General features: G+C 49.7%; 2 protein-coding genes across 2 annotated transcripts in view; one reads left to right on the top strand and one right to left on the bottom strand.

Moving 5' to 3' along the window:
- The window catches only part of Ntpcr (nucleoside-triphosphatase, cancer-related), a 14820-nt gene extending 8963 nt beyond the window's left edge, over positions 1-5857 (top strand). The window contains exons 4-5 of the mRNA XM_028767768.1: positions 2919-3128; positions 5382-5857. Of these exons, the coding sequence (XP_028623601.1) occupies positions 2919-3128; positions 5382-5450 (279 nt within the window). The 3' untranslated portion in view covers positions 5451-5857. The remainder of the gene's footprint in view (positions 1-2918; positions 3129-5381) is intronic.
- Positions 5858-10219: 4362 nt separating this feature from the next.
- Positions 10220-18060, bottom strand: part of Pcnx2 (pecanex 2) — a 142365-nt gene continuing 134524 nt past the window's right edge. Inside the window, exons 33-34 of the mRNA XM_028767767.1 lie at positions 12044-12492; positions 10220-11021 (exon numbers count right to left, since the gene is read on the bottom strand). Coding sequence (XP_028623600.1) covers positions 10848-11021; positions 12044-12492 — 623 coding nt within the window. The 3' untranslated portion in view covers positions 10220-10847. The remainder of the gene's footprint in view (positions 11022-12043; positions 12493-18060) is intronic.

Genomic DNA, 18060 nt, shown 5'->3' with positions numbered 1-18060 from the left:
GAAGATAAATAAGACAAAGGAATGACGATGACGGTCACCCCGTTTAGACTGTGGAATGGTTTTCTGTTGCCCTGAGTCCATTTCATCTTTTTGGAAGGCAAAATGGTGGAGTGTTGCCAGCATTGATGGCTGCCCACAGCTCCTGGGACCCTGGGCCTGCCAGCTCTGGGCTCAGGAAGCACCTTTTTCTTAGGTTTCCCTCTTGTAGCTGAGAATTTATAATCAGCTAGGGTGCTGACTAAAGCCGGGTGCAGGATAGCTGTGATACACGAGGCAAGGGTATGGTGCAGAACTCGGAAGTGCTGCCACCACTGCCCGTATTGCCTTCTGGGGTGATGGGATCACCCAGACACCAGGCACACAGTGGCTGCCATGTGGCCCGCAGGCACCCACAGCTCTCGGTTGCACAGGGAGGTCCCAGGAAGGAGAGCAGCCCGATGCTGCCACCTTCCAACTCAGCCTGGTGCTGTAGGCTGAGACTTGGGAGCTCGGAATCTGGGTTAGGTCCACAGGGCAAGCCTCCACTCCACAGGGCAAGCCTCCATTCCACAGGGCAAGCCTCCACTCCACAGAGCAAGCCTCCACTCCACAGGGCAAGCCTCCACTCCACAGGGCAAGCCTCCATTGACCTCTTGGTTGTTTCCATCTGGATTAGCTTGAGTATGTGTGTGAAAACAGCAGTTGGGGCATAATGGTGTTTCCTTTTTAAGCTCTTCTGAATACCCTGTTGAGCTGTTTAGAGAAGCAAGCTGTGTGTTGCCTGTTCTCAGTGCCCTGACCTTCAGCCCCTCTCTCTATGACATGTGAATCACTTCCATTTTTATTAAAAACTTATTTTTACAATTTCGCAGTCCTGGACAGAATGAAGGCGTTAGAAAGGTTCGGGGTTCTCAGTGAACAGCAAACACTGCGCGTGCAGGTCCAGGCATCTCCTTACCTCTGTCAATGTTTTGGAGAACTGCAGGGGACTGTGCACCCACATGTGTGTAGTTTGATGTAGGACACATGCATTTACAACCCATCCCATGTATTTCTGCAATCAGGTAAACACGCACATTGTGCAGTACCTCCCTTTGTCTGATTTGATGGCTTTCAAAGTTGTCAGTCAGTGTTCCAAACAATGTTGGCTTCTGGGAAGGTGTCTGCCATAATCTCCTGTCTCTGGGGTGGCAGTGTGTTATCCCTGCCCTCGTAAGGGTTGAGCCAGTTGCAGTGGCCTGGTTCTAGAAAGAGAGACCGCTGTGAGACCAGCTACTTTTCAAAGTCACAGGCTGCTGGTAGCCAGTTTCTTTTTCCCCCAACTTGGCACTCAGTTTTGAGGAAAAAGCTTGAAATGAAAAGACAAGCACTCTAGGCTGTGCCAGTTGCAGCTTCCCCTTGAGCTCCACTGCCCAGTATGCTCCAGGGATCGTCCTGTCTGTCCCCCTTGGAGATGGGCCACAGCCATGCACCCAGCTTGTTTCATGGAAGCAAGGAATTGAACTTGAGCCCTCATTCTTGCTGTAGCACTTCTTCCACTGCCCCAGTGTATACACACATTCACACACATACACACAACACACACACATACACACTCACAATACACACACATATGCACACTCAGACATATACACTCACATATACACATACTCATGCACACATACACACACACTCACATACACACGTATACACACTCACATATACACACATATGCACACATTCACACATACACATGTTCACACACACTCAGACATACACACTCACATACACACATGTACACATTCATACACAAATCATACACATATATACATGCGCACACACATACACATACTCATACAAATCACACACTCATACATACACATATTCACACATACACTTTCACACACATACACATACTCACACTCACACAACACACGTACATTCACACACATACATACACTCACGTGCAAGTCACACATGCACACACACTCACAAACAAATCATACATATACACATATACTCTCATACAAGTACACACACATACACTTTCATACACATACATAGATACATTCACACACACTCTCATATACACTCTCATATACATGCACACTCACACACACTCGCACACACTTTAACTTTGGCATACATTTTGGCGCATATATATATGTTTATATCACTCACCAGATCTCTGAATAAAGATACAGACGTATGTCCACCCATAAAACAGTAGGACCGCACCAGAGCAGGACAGTTACCTCTTAATAACTCACGATTCTTATTTGGCAGTTTCATGCATGTACATACATGACCATGTACATGCACGGTCATACACTTTGACCATTTTTGCCCTCCATTGCGTGCCTCACCCCTCCCATGCCCACTGAATTCTTCTTACAAGGTCCGTCTTTGAGAAAGTTCACCGCTTGGTCAGCAAGTGAGTTATCACTATTCGGACTGCCCCTGCTTTTAACCAGACTCCTTTCCATCTATCTTCATGACTTTTTGTCAACTTTTAGACTGGATTGGAACACACAGACACCTGCCTGCAGCCATCACCTCCTTCCCAGGAGAGTTAGGGCCACAACCCAGAATTAAAAAGAGGATCCCTAAGAGGGGCCCCCCATATGGCTGTCCTGTTTCCTTTAGACCTATGGAACTCTAGCTTTTGCCCATTCACAACCTTGATTTCCTCATTGTGTAAGTAGGAAGCCTGGTTGCCACTGGACCATTCTAGAAGAAAACACATTATGAGAGGAACTCTGGTTTAGGAGATGCAGTCCCAGGAGATTCTTCTATGAGCCTTGCAGACCCGTGTCTTATGCGTGTGGAGGTTTCCTCTGCTCTGTAAGGCACAGCCCAGTTGCCTGCCACAGATGCTGGCCAGGAATCATCAGGGTAGGACCTCCAGGGCCAAGATCACATGGCTTTGCTGCCCCAGCAACTGTTCTTCCTGTCCACAGTCAGGTCCTAGCTGTGGCGCCAGACACAGAGTGTGTGTCATCGATGAGATTGGGAAAATGGAGCTGTTCAGTCAGCCCTTCATCCAAGCGGTCCGTGAGATGCTGTCCACGCCAGGCACTATCGTCGTCGGCACTATCCCAGTCCCCAAAGGGAAGCCGCTGGCCCTGGTGGAAGAGATCAGGAAAAGGCGTGATGTGAAGCTGTTCAGTGTGAGTAAGCCTCGGGGAGCTGGCTTCTCTGGGGTCACATCCTGGCCCCTGCCGTCTTCCTCTCCTGCCTTCTGCAGGCAGTGGAATGGTCAGGGGTGAGTTTGGGATGTTGACTGGGAAGGTCTGTCCAGGGAGGAGCCATAGAGGCAGGCACCTTAGGTCATGTACTCAGTGGCAGGGTTCCAGCCCCAATCTCGCTGGAAAGATGTGAGCATATGGTAAAATTAGTTGCTCAAGTCTGGGCCTTGAATTCAGAGTTGTGTCAATAATAAAATAAACCTTTTTTTTAAAATGGCCAAAAGATTTGAATAGACATTTCTCCAAAGAGTGTATAAAAGCTGCCAGTGAGCACAGAGAAGGCAGGTACCCCACTAGCATGGTCACCGTGAGGCGCTGCACCATGCCCACGAGGAGTCTTCCCATGCTACAGTTAGAAGACAGAGATGGGAAAGGCTGGCATAGCCATGGGCTTGGGCAAACCTCGGCCCCTGTACTCTGTTGATAGGAGGGAACCTGAGCTGCTCCTGGAAGCCACTCTGGTTTCTTCAGGGGCTGTTTGTAAGTCTGTCTGTCTGTCTGTCACTGTGTCAGTGAGTCCACCATCCTGGGCTTTCACAAGAAAACGTGAATCTGCTGATCCAGAGCTCTAAGGACTGACCCACTGCAGCCTTGTTCACAGTACTTTCAGGTGGGATGAGCCCAGCAGATGGACAGTGTGTGGTCCAGCCATCTAGTATGCTTAGTGCTTAATGACACAAAGGGATGAAACACACACACACACGTTTTGAAGCTGTCTCACGCTGAGTGAAAGAAGCCAGTCACACAAGGCCCCAAGCTCCATGATTCCATTCCTAGACTGTCCAGAAGGTGCAAGTGCGCTGAGGCAGGATAGAGTGGTAATTGCTGATGATGGACAGGAAGGAGGCGGCGTCTGCGGACAGGGCCCTGTCTGTGATGGAACGTTCATCTCTGACCCTTACCTTTGAGCTGGACATCAGCAAGGCAGTCCACACACATGTGCACACAGAAGTCAAAGCTGTGGCATCCTTCTTTAGGACTCACTGATGTACCCCGTAAACAGTGATTTACATTTCCCTCCCCGCCCAGGTGGGCCTCGATGCACGACAGCATAGCAGAAGGCATCACATGCTGAGACACGGGAAGTGTACCCACCCAGGTCGCCAGCCTTCTGCAGAGACTCCGATAAGGGCTGGCCATGTGACAATAGGGTTCCTGCCCAGCATGCACAGCGTCTTGGGTTCCACCCCCTAGCACCCTTACAAACAGATGTTGTGGCACATGCCTGTAATCCCAGCACTCAAGAGGTAGAGGCAGGAGGATGAGAAGTGCAAGTTCATCTTTAACTATATAGTGTTCAGGCCCAGCCTGGGATGCTTAAGACCCTGTTTCAAAAACAATAAAAACGCCACCACTGCCATGGCATGGGCCCTGCCCCGCAGGACACCATTTCAAAGTTCCTTCTTCGAGTGGCTTTAGCACATGGCCTTGCAGGAGATGAGGCTCCTGACAGATGAACGCTTGGTGTGTGATGATACCTACTGTGACAGGAACTTCCTCCTCACATCTGCTCACTCCTGGAAGCCTCCAGGCACACTGCCTCCTGCTTTCCTTGCTCCGTGGCTCTGCTTCCTCTCTGAGTACCACGCACACTGATCAGATTTTGCCCAGGCTTTCGGCCCTCTGGACTCCTGTCTCCAGCTCACCGAGCCCGCACTTCCTTCTAAGGACCCTTCCCCATCGTCCTTTACCGCTCACTGGTCTTCATGTCCCCCTCCATCGTAGTCTGTGACCTCATAACATCATAGTCCTTAAGGGCAGCACCACAAGGTCAGGAGGCCAAGACTGTGCTGCACCCTTTGTCTTCTCTGGCTCCCCTTCATCTCTCAGAGGAGCAGAGATCTGAGGTCAGTCTGCAGCTCTCAGACTCTCCAGGGTCATGGACAGACAGGTAGATGTTACTGTCCTGGGGGTAACCTGGAGCTGTGTGCTGCTCTCCTGGGCCCAGGTGAAGCTCCTCTCTGCTTTTTTCCAATCAGGCTACAGCGCTGAGTCCCATGCTCTCCCATCTCCATCCCGTGCCTCCAGTGCTTTGAGACATGCATTCCCCATGGGGCTTGGTGAACCTGAACAGCTGGCTTCTACCCCCCTTCTCTGCTCTCTAGGAAACGTTGGCTCGAAGGACTGGAGGAGAGGAAGTGGTCGCTAAGCTTGCTGTCTTGCCTTTTCCCACAGGTCACCAGGGAGAACAGAAATAGCCTCCTGCCAGATATTGTGGCCGTCGTCCAGAGCAGCAGGATCTAGGGCAGCAGCTGTTGGGGTCCAGCTACGCCTCTGCTCACGGTGGGCCCTGAACAGCGCCCAGTCCACTGTGTCCTACGTATGCTCCAGACTTCTGTTTCCCCTTACAGTTGTGCATGTGATTTCAGTAAATTCTAAAACGAGTCTGCCAAATGTTAGGTGGAATTCGCTCCCATCGGGGTTTATAATATGTTTGGGGCTGAGGAAAGACGGGAGTTCACGTCTTCCTTGACTTTGAGCGCTGTAGATATTAAACACCTCTCCAGGTGCAGCTCCAGACTGGTGCAGCTGAAAGCAGTAACAACTGATCTCTTCAGTTATTTCCAAAGGATAAAAAAAAAAAAAAATCAGTTCTCCTCGCCCTCTCTTGTTTATTCCTCTGTTTATTGACTAATAAAAATGGAAATAAATCTGGTGGTTCAGACACAGGAGTCCTTGTGTGAGAAGGACAGTTTTCACAATGCTGGTGTTAGCCACAGGCAACAAAAGCTCCTGTTTGTGCTAACCTAGCCTGGGCATGGTTTTCAACCACTCTGAGGCCAAGTCCCCTTCCAAGAAAGAAAGGGGCATGACCATCACCAGGGAAGGCTTTGTAAAGCGATTTGAACTTCAGTCCCCGCCAACTGCAGGGGCTCGTCTGTGAGGAGTGAGCTCACAGGTGGCTTAGCCCACACTGGGCTCTGCAGCACTAGGAAAGCCAACTATGGGCACCGCAGGATCCATGAAGGCCCAAGGCTACCCTCCCTGTGGCTGGTGGCTCCAGAACTCTTAAGATTATTTGGACATTTTTTTAAGCAACAGCATTAATGACAACAAGGGAGCTATGGACATATGTGGGCCTGTGCTAATGCGGGTGCCTGTGAGCTGGGCACTACAACCCAGTGGATAATGCAAGAAGCATTTCACATGAAGGCCAGAGCTTCTGGCTGGGACAGATTCTCATCTTGGTCTTCATTTCAGGGTAGTTTTCAAGGCTTGTCCTGTTCTTGTCAAGGCCCTGTGGGTTGCGACTTCTGACGGTCAAACAACCCTTTCACAGGGGTCACCTAAGACCATCAGAGAACACTGATAATACTATTCATCACTATTCACAACAGTAGCAAATTTACAGTTATGAAATAGCAATGAAAATAGTTCTCTGGGTGTCACCACAACATGAGGAACTATATTAAAAGGTCACAGTGTTACAAAGGTCAAGAACCACTGCCCTAGAGGGGAACCTCTGGAGGAATGCCCTCTAAATGAGGAATTGGGTCTCAGAAAGGCCTACCTGTCCCCTGAGAACAGTAGCTGCCTCTCCCGACCTCTATGCCCGGGTAGGCTGTCCAAGGAGGCCAAGTACAGAGCTGATGGCCTTGGGCAGGCTGGCTGTGGTGCCATTGATGGTACCAAGGCAGGTGGGACACAATATAGGCTCGGGCTGCTAGCTCAAGGCAGCTGGTCACCCAGAACCTGAATGTACCCAGCCAAAAGTCGCTACATAGCCTGACCCTGTCACAGAGCCCTACTCAGCCTTTTTAACCTAGAACAGAGGAGGCAGAGAGGAGAAATCGTGCTGGAAGCAGAGTGTTCCAGCTAGGCCCAGGGGGACCCCATGATGGCATCTTATTTGGCTCCTCTAGTGGTGTGCACCTGTAATCAAAGCACTAGAGAATCTGGTGCACAAGGATGGTGAGTTCCAGGTCAACCCAGGTTACACAGGGAAACACTCAACAACTTTTAAATATCACAGCCACAGCAGGTGGGAGACTCGAACCTGTCAGAATGGCTTTAGAACCTCTGCTGTGTGTACGTTCTCTGTGTCTCATCTAGGCAATTCGAATTGCATGCCTCACATCTCACCCTCACGCTGACATGTGATTGTACCTCTGTCATACCCTTCAGTGACTACCACTCTCGCAGATGAGTGGCGGGGTTAGGGAGCAGGTACATTTCTTTCTTCTCTCTGAATGAAGGTAAGCTTGTGTATGCAGGCCACATGGCTTTTAAGTAGATGATAGAGTAGCTTGGGTGCTCCTGACCAATAGTAAGGCTTCTAAGAAAGCTACAAATTCATCCATTCATTTGGTCCTCACCCCTCAGGTCATGGAAGGTCCTGGGAACAGTGAGGGGGACCTGTCCTCTTCCCATTGAGATTGGGGTTCATTGAGGATGGGGTTTTGACCCCCGCATGCCATTTGCACACAGGGACTTGGGAGAGAATGGCACCGAGTGGGAACTGGCTGCATAAACTGTGCCCCAAACGTCAGACATGACACTGGAATGGCCACCAGTTTTATAAAGACAAGTGTTTTGTCAGGACACTGCACAGCCTGTCCTGTAGTGCTGCAGCTGTATTTTCTTTAAAAGAGAAATGCTTCTGTTTGGTGTCAACTACATTTAGACAGATGGCAGCTGGAACACTTAAGCCACCATGGCAGGAAGTGTCATGCAGGCCACCAGAGCGAGTAAGGCTCTGTGACACAGGACTGCCTCCTGGGGAGGGTCCTAGGAGCAACATGCAGATTTTATAATTAAAACCAAAGGGGTACAAGTCCCGCCCCTCAGGGTTCAGGGAACCCTGCAGAAGAGGAGGCAGCGAGGATGTGAGAGGCATAGAGCATGGAAGGCACGAAGAAAACAAGGACCCCTAAACCACCACGATCACAGCTCCTGTGAACTCACGAGATAGTGAGCACAGAGCCAGCACAGGTTTGCACCAGGCCCTCTGTGTGTATAGCACAGCTTCCAGCTTAGTGTTTTCATGGGATCCCTGAGTGTGTGAACAAGTGTGTCTCTGATTCTTGTGTCTTCTCTTGGGTTCTTTTTCTTCTCTTTGTTTTGTCCAGTTCTGATGTGTTTTTTTTTATAATTTATATTATAATCTCTTAGAAATCTGCTTTCTAATGAGAGACAGAATGGCTCTAGGTGGGGTGGGGGGTGGGGAGAAACTGAGAGAAGGAGGAGAGAGGGGAAACCATAATCAAGACATTATGTGAGAAAAAAAATTTTCAGTAAAAGAAGAGGGTGAACCTGAGATTAACTTAGTGGGCAGAGGCTAGCCCTCCATGCAGGAAGCCTTCGGTTCCATCACAGGCACCATGTAAGTTAGGGACAGTGGCGCATACCTGCATGGACTCAGGAGGTGGAGGCCACAGAATCAGACTTTGAAGGCCATCCTTGGCTACCTGGCAAGTTTAAGGTTCACTTGGGCTACGTGGGACCCTACCTCCACCCTACCCCCCAAAGTTATATAATAACCAGAAAGCTAGGGTCATATCCTTAGGGTCATTGATTGCTGAACAGCTTCAAGGGGCCCGAGAGTGACTCCAGGGTCTTTCCTTGGTGGAGTTAGAGTGCATGTCCACTTTGCAGCATGTATGCATGGTGGCTGTGTCCCTCCACATGCAGGACGCTGCACAGGATGCAGTTCATGAGCCTGTCTAGGTGGCTGGGCCTGGTACTCACCTATTACAGTTACCCTTTCTCTACCAACTGGGCTCCAGCCCCTTAGAGAGCTCTCCTTTTATGGGTGCCAAACAGCAGCCAGCTGTGCTCCCAGATGGTTGCTAGTGGGCATATGGTTTTTCTCTTTCTGAACTCAAGTAGGGGGTGTGTAGCGGCATATTTTCCCCACAAGTTGGGAGGAGCTAAGGTGGGAGGAGTAAGGAGAGGAAGAGGAGGAGGAGGAGGAGGAGGAAGAGGAGGAGGAGGAGCTAGGGAGGCAGAGATGGAGAAGCGATGGAGAACCACACATGTATCAGGAACAGTCCTGGGTAACAACTTATATCTAGGTTAGTTATTTGGGTAGCACCTCTAATTGTGTGAGCATCTTGTTAATTGAGCATTATCAAACGTATAAAGCCTTTAAGCATTAGAGTCTCAATTTTCCCAGGTACCACGTGGATGGTGGGATGGTCTAGGCTCAGCCCAGCCTTGTGGATACAGTGCGGAAGATTGGCAGAGTCATCTCCCACGCTGGCGTCTCGCGGGTGGCAGGACCAGTGTCTCTGGCTGCCTGAGCTGGTGGCCTGAGCTGAGCGCCACCCATGGCCACAGGCCTTGTCTAGTCAGGAAGATGGCGGATGAATAAGAATAAGCAAGATTGGGAGCTGCCATTTTAAATATCTCCATCAACAGGGGTGCACTCCCCAGGTCAGAGCTAGCCACTTAGTCCCGAGTATTGGAAAGCTGCCCAAGGGGGAGTTTCAGGAAGAGGCCAGCCGAGTTTGATTTAGTCAACCTGAGAACTGCAGTGAGTCATGCCGCTTCTCAGATGCATAGCTGCATGGAACACAGACACATAGAGAGATGCCCTGTCTCTGCTCCAGGACAGCAAGAGGCTCTGCCCCAAAGACCGAGGTGGATAGCATCTAAGGTACGGTGTATGAGGTTGGTCTCAGGCTTCTACATGCACGTGAACACGCACACACACACACACACACACACACACACACTCACACACATACATGCATGCAGACATCTTCCTGGTGCTGAGGGACTGTTGTCTCCGCCCCTTTGCAGCTCCCATTTTCCAATCTTAGATGCTTTGGAGACGTAACTGTGCTTAAGCTGAGCATTTCCTTCATTAGGCCACTGACATTCCCAAAGGTTGGTGAAGCAGATGAGAGGTAGCATCCCCCCCCCCCCCGCACCCCTTATCCTATCAGCAGGAGGTTGTGCCTCTGCCCTGCTCTGCCCCGAGGAAGTATCTGAGATGGGATTTGCACCTTTCCCCCCAGAGTCTTTCTCAGAGAACAGGAGATGCATTTAGGGAGGACAGGAGACAGCCATAACTGTAAACATTTTAATCCCTAAAACAAAGGTCTGTGCAAATGTGCTCACGTACAGTAGAACTCAATCAACTTGGAAGACACAGCATGCATTCCTGGGAAGCACGCAGGGGCCCCGGGTGGCCCAGAACTTGAAAGAGGAGTGTATCACCTCTAACTCTCATCTGGGACCAATGCACCACCAGGCTGTTGCTAGTGACTTGCACGTACAGCTGTGCAAAGGTAATAAAGAACGAGGCTTGAAGGCCTCTGACCTACCGCTGCTGGCTTAGGAGTTGTGACTCCGGTGCTCTCAAACGGTGACAATAACGTGTAAAATGCCAATAACTTAGCATGCGGCTGTTCTAATTTAACCAGCGCAGGAAGGAACTAGTCACGGGCCCTATGCACTCTAGTTGTTTTGAGATATAACATGGCTTTTGTGAGAAATGTCCAAATTCTGAGCGGTGCTTGAGGGAGGAGGTACAATGTCTTCTCTTCACCTCCCCCCTCCATGGTGTGGGAGTGTTTTCAAAACCTGAGATAACATTATTGTTTTTCTAGAACAGCTCTGCCTTTCCCTCGGGAAGAACCATGTGGCTTTGGAGCAGGGGGAGAATCGCCATTTCCCCACTAGACGTGTGATCCACTATTGCTCGTCAGAGGTACTCTGCTGGGAAGCCGTGTCATCTAGGCCCATGTCCTCCTGGCTTGCTCTCCGGCACAGCACCCCCAGGTTCTCCTCCACAGCCTCTGCCAGGCGTCCATCTTGAAGCTGCCCCTGCTCTGGGCTGTCAGTGGGTTCACATGGTTCTGAGAAGTGCTTGGAAAACAGAGAGAACAGAGACAGCTCAGCCTATGCTCACTGCCTGGCTCTCCTGAGTCACCCCACCCACCACTCAGACATAGGAACTGAGGCCGGGGTGACTGCATGCTTTTGAGGGTGGGCTCTTAAACTGGGTCGGAGGACAGTACCAACGGGGCAGCCTCTGAGGTTAGGGTGTGCCACCAAGCTGCATGGCTACATGGCCTCTGAATGTGGGGCTTTGCTCAGGAGACATGCTCCAAATCCAAAGGTGGCTCAAGGGCGTGGCCTGTGTATGCCTGCCCAACATCCTCCGAGCCCCTTTCCACCCACCCTGCCCTGGTACTGATGCTGCCAATGCAAGATTCAATTCCTTGAATCTTGGATGCTCAGAGTCCTAAGGACCTGTTGCCCTCACATAAGCCCCTGGAGTCATGAGCACCTTCTCTTTGGCCAGGAAATATGGATCTGCCTGGGCTTTGCCTTAAATCATATTTTTGTTTTGTTTTGTCTTTTCTTTCCTAACATACCATACAAGAGAACATCTGAGTGTTGGTCAATCCCTTTCTTTCTCACGTATGAATCCCAGCTGGTCAGCTAATGTTGGTTAGCATGACTTCTGGGCAAGTAGCATCTTATTTCATTGAATCTTTTGAAATTCTGCTTCTGGGATGGAACCACTTGGAAGTCGTTAGCCGTTTTTAAAACTGGAAGTCCCTGACAGTTTAACTCCAGTGCCTAGTCCTGTCTTTTCTTCTTCCTCAGGCCATAGAGGCCTTGGGAAGGGAAGAATCCTGCTTCCGTAGAATGGGTGATAGGAGGCATGCTCCCATTCTTGGGCTTACAGAAATAATTATGTTGGGGTACATGGAGGCACCCTAATAACATCCATGAGCCTTGTGACCCAAAGGCTGGATATTCTTTTATTTGCTATAGAACAACCTGCCCTGGGAGAAGGCATGAACATTTGGCTGGTGGGTGGGATCTTCTGAACCCTGGGATGCCCTCCTGCCTGTCTCCCATCCTGAGAAAGTCCTTACCCGAGCAGCATGGCCTGCGGCCCTAGCGGAAGGACCCATCACAATGTTGACGCTGCTGGATGACTGGGTGTCACTGGTGTTGCCTCCCTCTGCGGCAGAGAGTCCAGATATGACGAGCGCACTGGAGAAGCTCCTTTTGCCAAAGAGGAAGCTGAGAGTAGAACTGGTTGAAGAGCCCAGGCTAGACCGAATGAGCGCCTCGGCCCGTTCTCGGACACTCAGGTGGCCTGTGGTGGTGACGGGAGGAGGCTGGGAATGCAGAGATGCAGCCGAGGTGTGCAAGGAGAGCCGGCTGCCTGAGGGTCTCTGGGCTAGCTCATGCACAGATGTGGATGTCTGAAGGAAGGCCTGGTGGCTCTCTAGAATGGGACCTGAGGAGCTCAGAGTAGGTGGCCTCTGGCTTATCCCTGAATGCGCCTGGACAGATTGGCTTCTGCCCTTCCTTCTGCCTACAAGAGAGAGCAGAACACGTGGTCAAGCCCTATAAGAAGTAATAAATATGGGGGCAGGGATGGCCCCTTTCTATTACCATCCACAGGTTAATCTGTCAATGAAGATAGCATCCTTTTGAACCAATCCCCCCAAGAACCATATCTTGGTTCAATGGGCTTTCCTCCTGTGTGCCACTTCCCATGACTGAGCTCACCTCCTGTGACTGCCCCACCCTGGCTTTGCATCCGGGGCCACAGCTTCAAGACACGAACTTTCTGAAAACATTTCCTATGCGAACCGTCAGAATGCTTTTAGATGTAGAATTTAATTTCAGGAGGCCGCAGAAGCCAGGTAGGTATATTACCAGACGTTATTCTGTCGTTTAAAATGTATCGTTTAGTGACTGTGTTCGATGAAATATTTTTCCTAATTATATGTATATGTGTATCTGTGTGTATATGTACTTGTGTGCAGTGCCCTTGGAGACCAGAAGTGTCCGTGCCCTGGGGTGGTTGGGGGCTGTCTGATGTGGGAATAGAAATCTGGTCCTTTGTAAAAGCAGAAAGTCCTCTTAACCACCAAGCCATCTCATCAGACTCCAGTGAAATCTTTCTGATTTGTATGAACATTGTCTGTCAAGGAAACTGATACCAAACCAAGAGAGGGGTATGAGCTCTGGGGTTCTGCAATACAGTGGGGTAACGTCTACTGGATGGAAGAGTCTGAGGGTGCCTCACATTGAAATGATGGCTGTGGGAGGGGCTACATGCTAATTACTCTGGTTTGATCATTTTCCACTTCGCCTTTTTTAATTATTATTATTTTGGGTAAGTTTTGTTTGAGTAGTCCTTATTAACACAAATTGTGACTTTTTATTTATTTTATGTATGTAAGTACAAAGTCACTCTCTTCAGACACACCAGAAGAGGGCATTGGATCCCATTACAGATGGTTGTGAGCCACCATGTGGTTGCTGGGAATTGAACTCAGGACCTCTGGAAGAGCAGTCAGTGCTCTTAACTGCTGAGCCATCTCTTCAGCCTCTGATCATGTCCCAAGGTGGATATACATCATAGTGTCATTCTGCACCCCATAAACTAGGCTGATCAAGAGATAAAACCTTTTTTTAAAAAAATTGTAATTCAGTTTCCTTTCTTTTTTTATTGGATATTTTATTTATTTACAATACAGATGTCTCCCTTTCCCCATTTCTCCTTCCTAGAACCTCCCCATACCATCCCCCCTCTTCCTTTTTGCTTTCATACCATTTTAATTACATGCAAGTATTAAGGTCAGTTCTAGGTTGAGGAACTAGCAATACAATAGATGCAAGTAGTTAAGAAACAAACAATACAATAAACACAAATAGTCAAAGAAAAAGCAAGGCATTAAGCCCAATTATGTAAACACTCCCATGATCATTGTTTCAAAGGCTTTATCAGGGTGACCAAAATATCTGAGCCTACTTCCCTGTCCTAGTCCAAAGTCATCTTCATGTCTGAAGCCTACTTCTTTGTTCTAGCTTAAGATTTAGATTCCTGCTTGAAATTATTTCTTTGTTCTAGCCTAATGTAAGATTCCTGCCAAGCAGCCCCCAAAGCTCTCTGCCTCTCTTCCTTTTTTTATTTCATAAACAAGACTGAGCCCATCTTAGGTTGTTCTGACAAGAATGCTTTTCTTACTCATCATGGAATATGCATTATCAAAACCAATGCATTTCTGTCTTAGGTTGGTAAGACTTTGTGCAGAATCTTACCCATCCTTGGCTTGCCAGTCTATTAAACTAATAACTCTGTCTGGGGGAAAATAAAACCTTTGTAAATCTTAAAAACAGAGCATTTTGCCTCAGGTGGCCAGGTATACCCATATCTGTGTGGTGTTGTGGACATCTGCACAGCCTGTGCCCAAGAAAGCCAGGTCTGCCCAGAGAGACCCAGCAGGGGTGGGAGGTGAGCATTCAGCCTTTGGTCACAGTGATGGATGGTGTGCTCCTTTCCAAAGGGCATTTATTGGCAACCTGCCTGGGCTTCCTTTCAGCTGTGAAAATGGGAGTCTCAACTTGAGGTGATATATGAAGTCCCCAGAACTGGTGCTGGCTTCTCTGGGCTGAGTGACCTGGGACCTGCCTATCTGTCTTGAGCACAGGGAACGGCCTTGGTCCTGAATGTCCCTGCCGAGAAGCCAGTCCGATATGGCTTCTTCTAAAGGGGTGAATACTGTGAGCAAGGAGTCTGGAAAGGCCAAGCATCTATGATTTCTAAAGCTGATCTCTGTCTAAAACCCTCCACAGTCAGTGTTCTTCACTGGCACTGGGCAGGGCCTTCTGCTGATCCAAAGAACGAAGGGAAAGATGCCTACAGAGTATCACAAGGGCTACACATAGTCCATGCAAGACAAAGGGCCCTCACCAGTCCTGAAGCGTCAGCTACTCTGTGTGTGTGGTATACATGCATGCACACTCACACATGTGCCTCTGCGTGTGGAGGCCAGAGCTGATGCTAAGTGTCATCCTCTATTGCTCTCTGTGCCAGGGTGACCGGCCATCAAGCCCCAGGGATCCTCCTCTCCACCTACCTCACAGTGCTTAGGACAGCTCCTGGCTTTTACACAGGTGCTGAGAATCTGAACTTGGACCCAGGCTCAGGCAGCATGCATCGTACAGACTGAGCCATCTCCCCAGTGAAGCCTCACATGCTCTTCCAGCTTTCTGTTGCTCTTTTTCTCCCCCCAGTTTTAATTTTACAAATAAACAACACTGAGCATCAAGAAATCACCGCGTTTCCCAGACTCATTATTTTACAATTAACTTATTTTTTTTTCCAACGGCCTCGTTATCACATCGTGAGCATTGCTAGGGAAAAACCTTCAGACTTAAATGGAAACGCAATGTAAATTACGCTCCTTGGTTCATTACGATTGCTTTGCCTCAAATGATCAAAGGATCATTAGCTGGAAGGTTGTGGCGAGAGTCCTTAGTGATATAAAATAGCAGCCCTTCTCTCTGGTGTGGGACTCTGACTAGAGATGGGTTTCTATCCACTCATTGTTAAGTGGGTCACCAGGCAAGGCCATCTCTCCTGTGATGTTTACTGTTTAGCGAGATGAGGTGACTCTGGCCCGTAAGAAACTGTCTGAGGCTGACACGTGGAGCTCCTGGCAGTGGGCACTAGCGAGAAGTGCCCAGTACTTCAGTGTGGTTGGCCTGGGCTGGCCTGTTTAGTAGGATTCTGGCCAGGTATAAGCGCTCATGGGCTTCTGACAAAGAATCAGAACTAGAACAAAATATAGGAACCAAGGCAAGGAGCAAAGACAGAGCGGAGCAGCCATGGGAGGGGAGGCCACCATGGGGAGTAGCAGGTAAGAGGTGAGCCCTGTCAGGCAGTGGAGTGGTATAACATCCTACTAGAACTCTACACTCACTACAGCAGACTTCTCCCTACCTTGCTTTTTCCAGAGGCATGTTCCTCACCCTGGCGTGGCCGCATGCCTCTCTATCACATGATAGCTACCACCTACGGTTTGAAGGAGAACTGGCTCCCCCAGTGTTGGGAGCCAACACTTAGCTGAAAGCGGCTATCATCTTTGCAGCCATCTCAAGTCATATACCCTGACAAGAGACTTGTTTTCAACATCCCGAAACAGCTGAGCACACTCTGATAAACATCTTGCTATACTGTTTAGTGCCCCCAGCTACAAGGTGCATGTGGTATCCATGGCTACAAGGCACGTGACGTAGTGCCTTCAGCTGAGCTTGTCCACAAGGCCAAGGCACGTGGTAAAGGGTATAAATACCCAGGATTTCCTTTCAATAAAAGAGACTCGACGAGACTCTGTCTTGTATCCATTTTTTGCATCTCTCACCCCCCTCTCTCTCTCTCTCTCTCTTGCTAGACCCTGACCTGTGAACCGGAGCCGCACAATGGGCCGTTACAAAGTAGCAGAATGGCTGTTACACCCCAGGCTCATGGGTGGTATCCACTTGGTAGTGCTGTTTTAGGAGGCTGGAACCTTGGGGTGGTGGTACCTCCCTGGAAGAAGTGGCTCACGGGGAGCTGGGCAGACCTTGAAGTTTACTGCCTATTTGCTTCCCTCTGAGCACAGTCTGCTACTCTGATGACCAAATGCAGAATCCCATCTGCAGACTGAGCCTGTATGTTTCACACTATGATGGACTCTCTCCCCTGAGTCAGTAGATTGGGTTTCTCTGTGGAGAGCATGGACTTGTGTGTTTCTAGACCCGATGGAAGAGAATCATAGCCAGTAGCTCTTTCTTTGAACGGGGAAGGAGCATGTCTCCTCTCTTCCTTCCTTGTTCTCCCAGTCTGCGGGACACAGGCTCAGCTGCAGTGCCCGCTTCCCTCATCTTGCTAGGACAGGGAGGGATCTTGGCTATCTACCATGTTTCTGTCTCCATTCCTGCCCACAGTGGGGAAGGAGTTGCTTCAAGAGGAAAGAATTGTCAGTTATACCCACCAGAAGGAAAGTCACTGTTAAGTGGGCCCCTTGTCAGCCAAGGGATGGGACAAAGCTGTGGCAGGCAGGGATGTAGCCAGAGGTACAAATAGGAGGCTGGGAGAGTGCAGGTGTCCTGGGCCTCAAGTCTGTCAGGGGTAGGACAGGATAGCAGCTGAAGGGAGGAGACATTGGATAGGAGATGAGGCTCAGGGACTGTCCTTCCTCCTCTGCATCCCAGCTTGGCTGCTTATTAGCTGGGTACCTTGGGACAATGACTTGCCTTCTCTGTGTTCCTGCATCTCCATCTGGGAAGGGAAGACAGAGCACCCCTAAGGGCCTAGAGTCAGGGAGAGTATAAAGGACCCTGGGTAAGAACAGCCCTCATGTGGTGTCCGAAGACTGGCACTGTGCAAACAGCCTCTGCAGCAAGGTGCAGAGGTCACATGGGACACAGAGCAAGGAGGTACCACAAGCTAGTTAGGGGCTGGGACAGCATCATCCCAGGACTGATTAGATCCAAGGGCTGGGAGCCCAGGCTCTGGGATATTTTGTCAGTGTGCTTCCTTTACCTAGAAGTTCAGAGCTGGGCTGGACCCAGCAGAATAGTTTTAAGAAGCAATAATCAAAACACCTCCTGCTTTAGTTTTTCAGATATCCTGCACCAACATAGGCCTTCTGCATCTGGTGGTAAGTGGGAGGGACCTGACTGCCATAGCCTGGGTCTTGAACCGGCTTCAGAAGCTAAGAGTACTACTCGGCCCTGAAAAGGCAAAGGCACTCCTTCAACAAGAAGGGTCTGCTAGGGCCTCTGACCCATCTGACCCTCTCCAGCCTCGCTCTGGCCAGACGTGTCAGCAGCAAGAAGAAGAAAGTGCAGGTACTCACAGGCTCTCTTAGAAAATCACCTGTGTGTCCTTGAAATACATTTGTCCCATCAAATCAAAGGCTATGAAGGCGATGTGGACCTTGGGGTGTCTGGGGACCATGGTTGCTGTGCTGGGCTCAGGGAGGCAGCAGCTGGTGGGTGGTGGAACTGTGCTGGTTTCTTAGCAGCTGACGACAGAAGCTTTGGCTTCTCCTCTCTACCCCCTGCTCACCTGCTTTATCTGCTGTGCCGTCAATCACCCACC

This window comes from Grammomys surdaster, unplaced genomic scaffold (assembly GCF_004785775.1).
Source record: "Grammomys surdaster isolate TR1022 unplaced genomic scaffold, NIH_TR_1.0 181, whole genome shotgun sequence".
In the NCBI taxonomy this organism is placed as follows: Eukaryota; Metazoa; Chordata; class Mammalia; order Rodentia; family Muridae; genus Grammomys; species Grammomys surdaster.
This window is presented reverse-complemented; position numbering and strand designations above follow the sequence as displayed.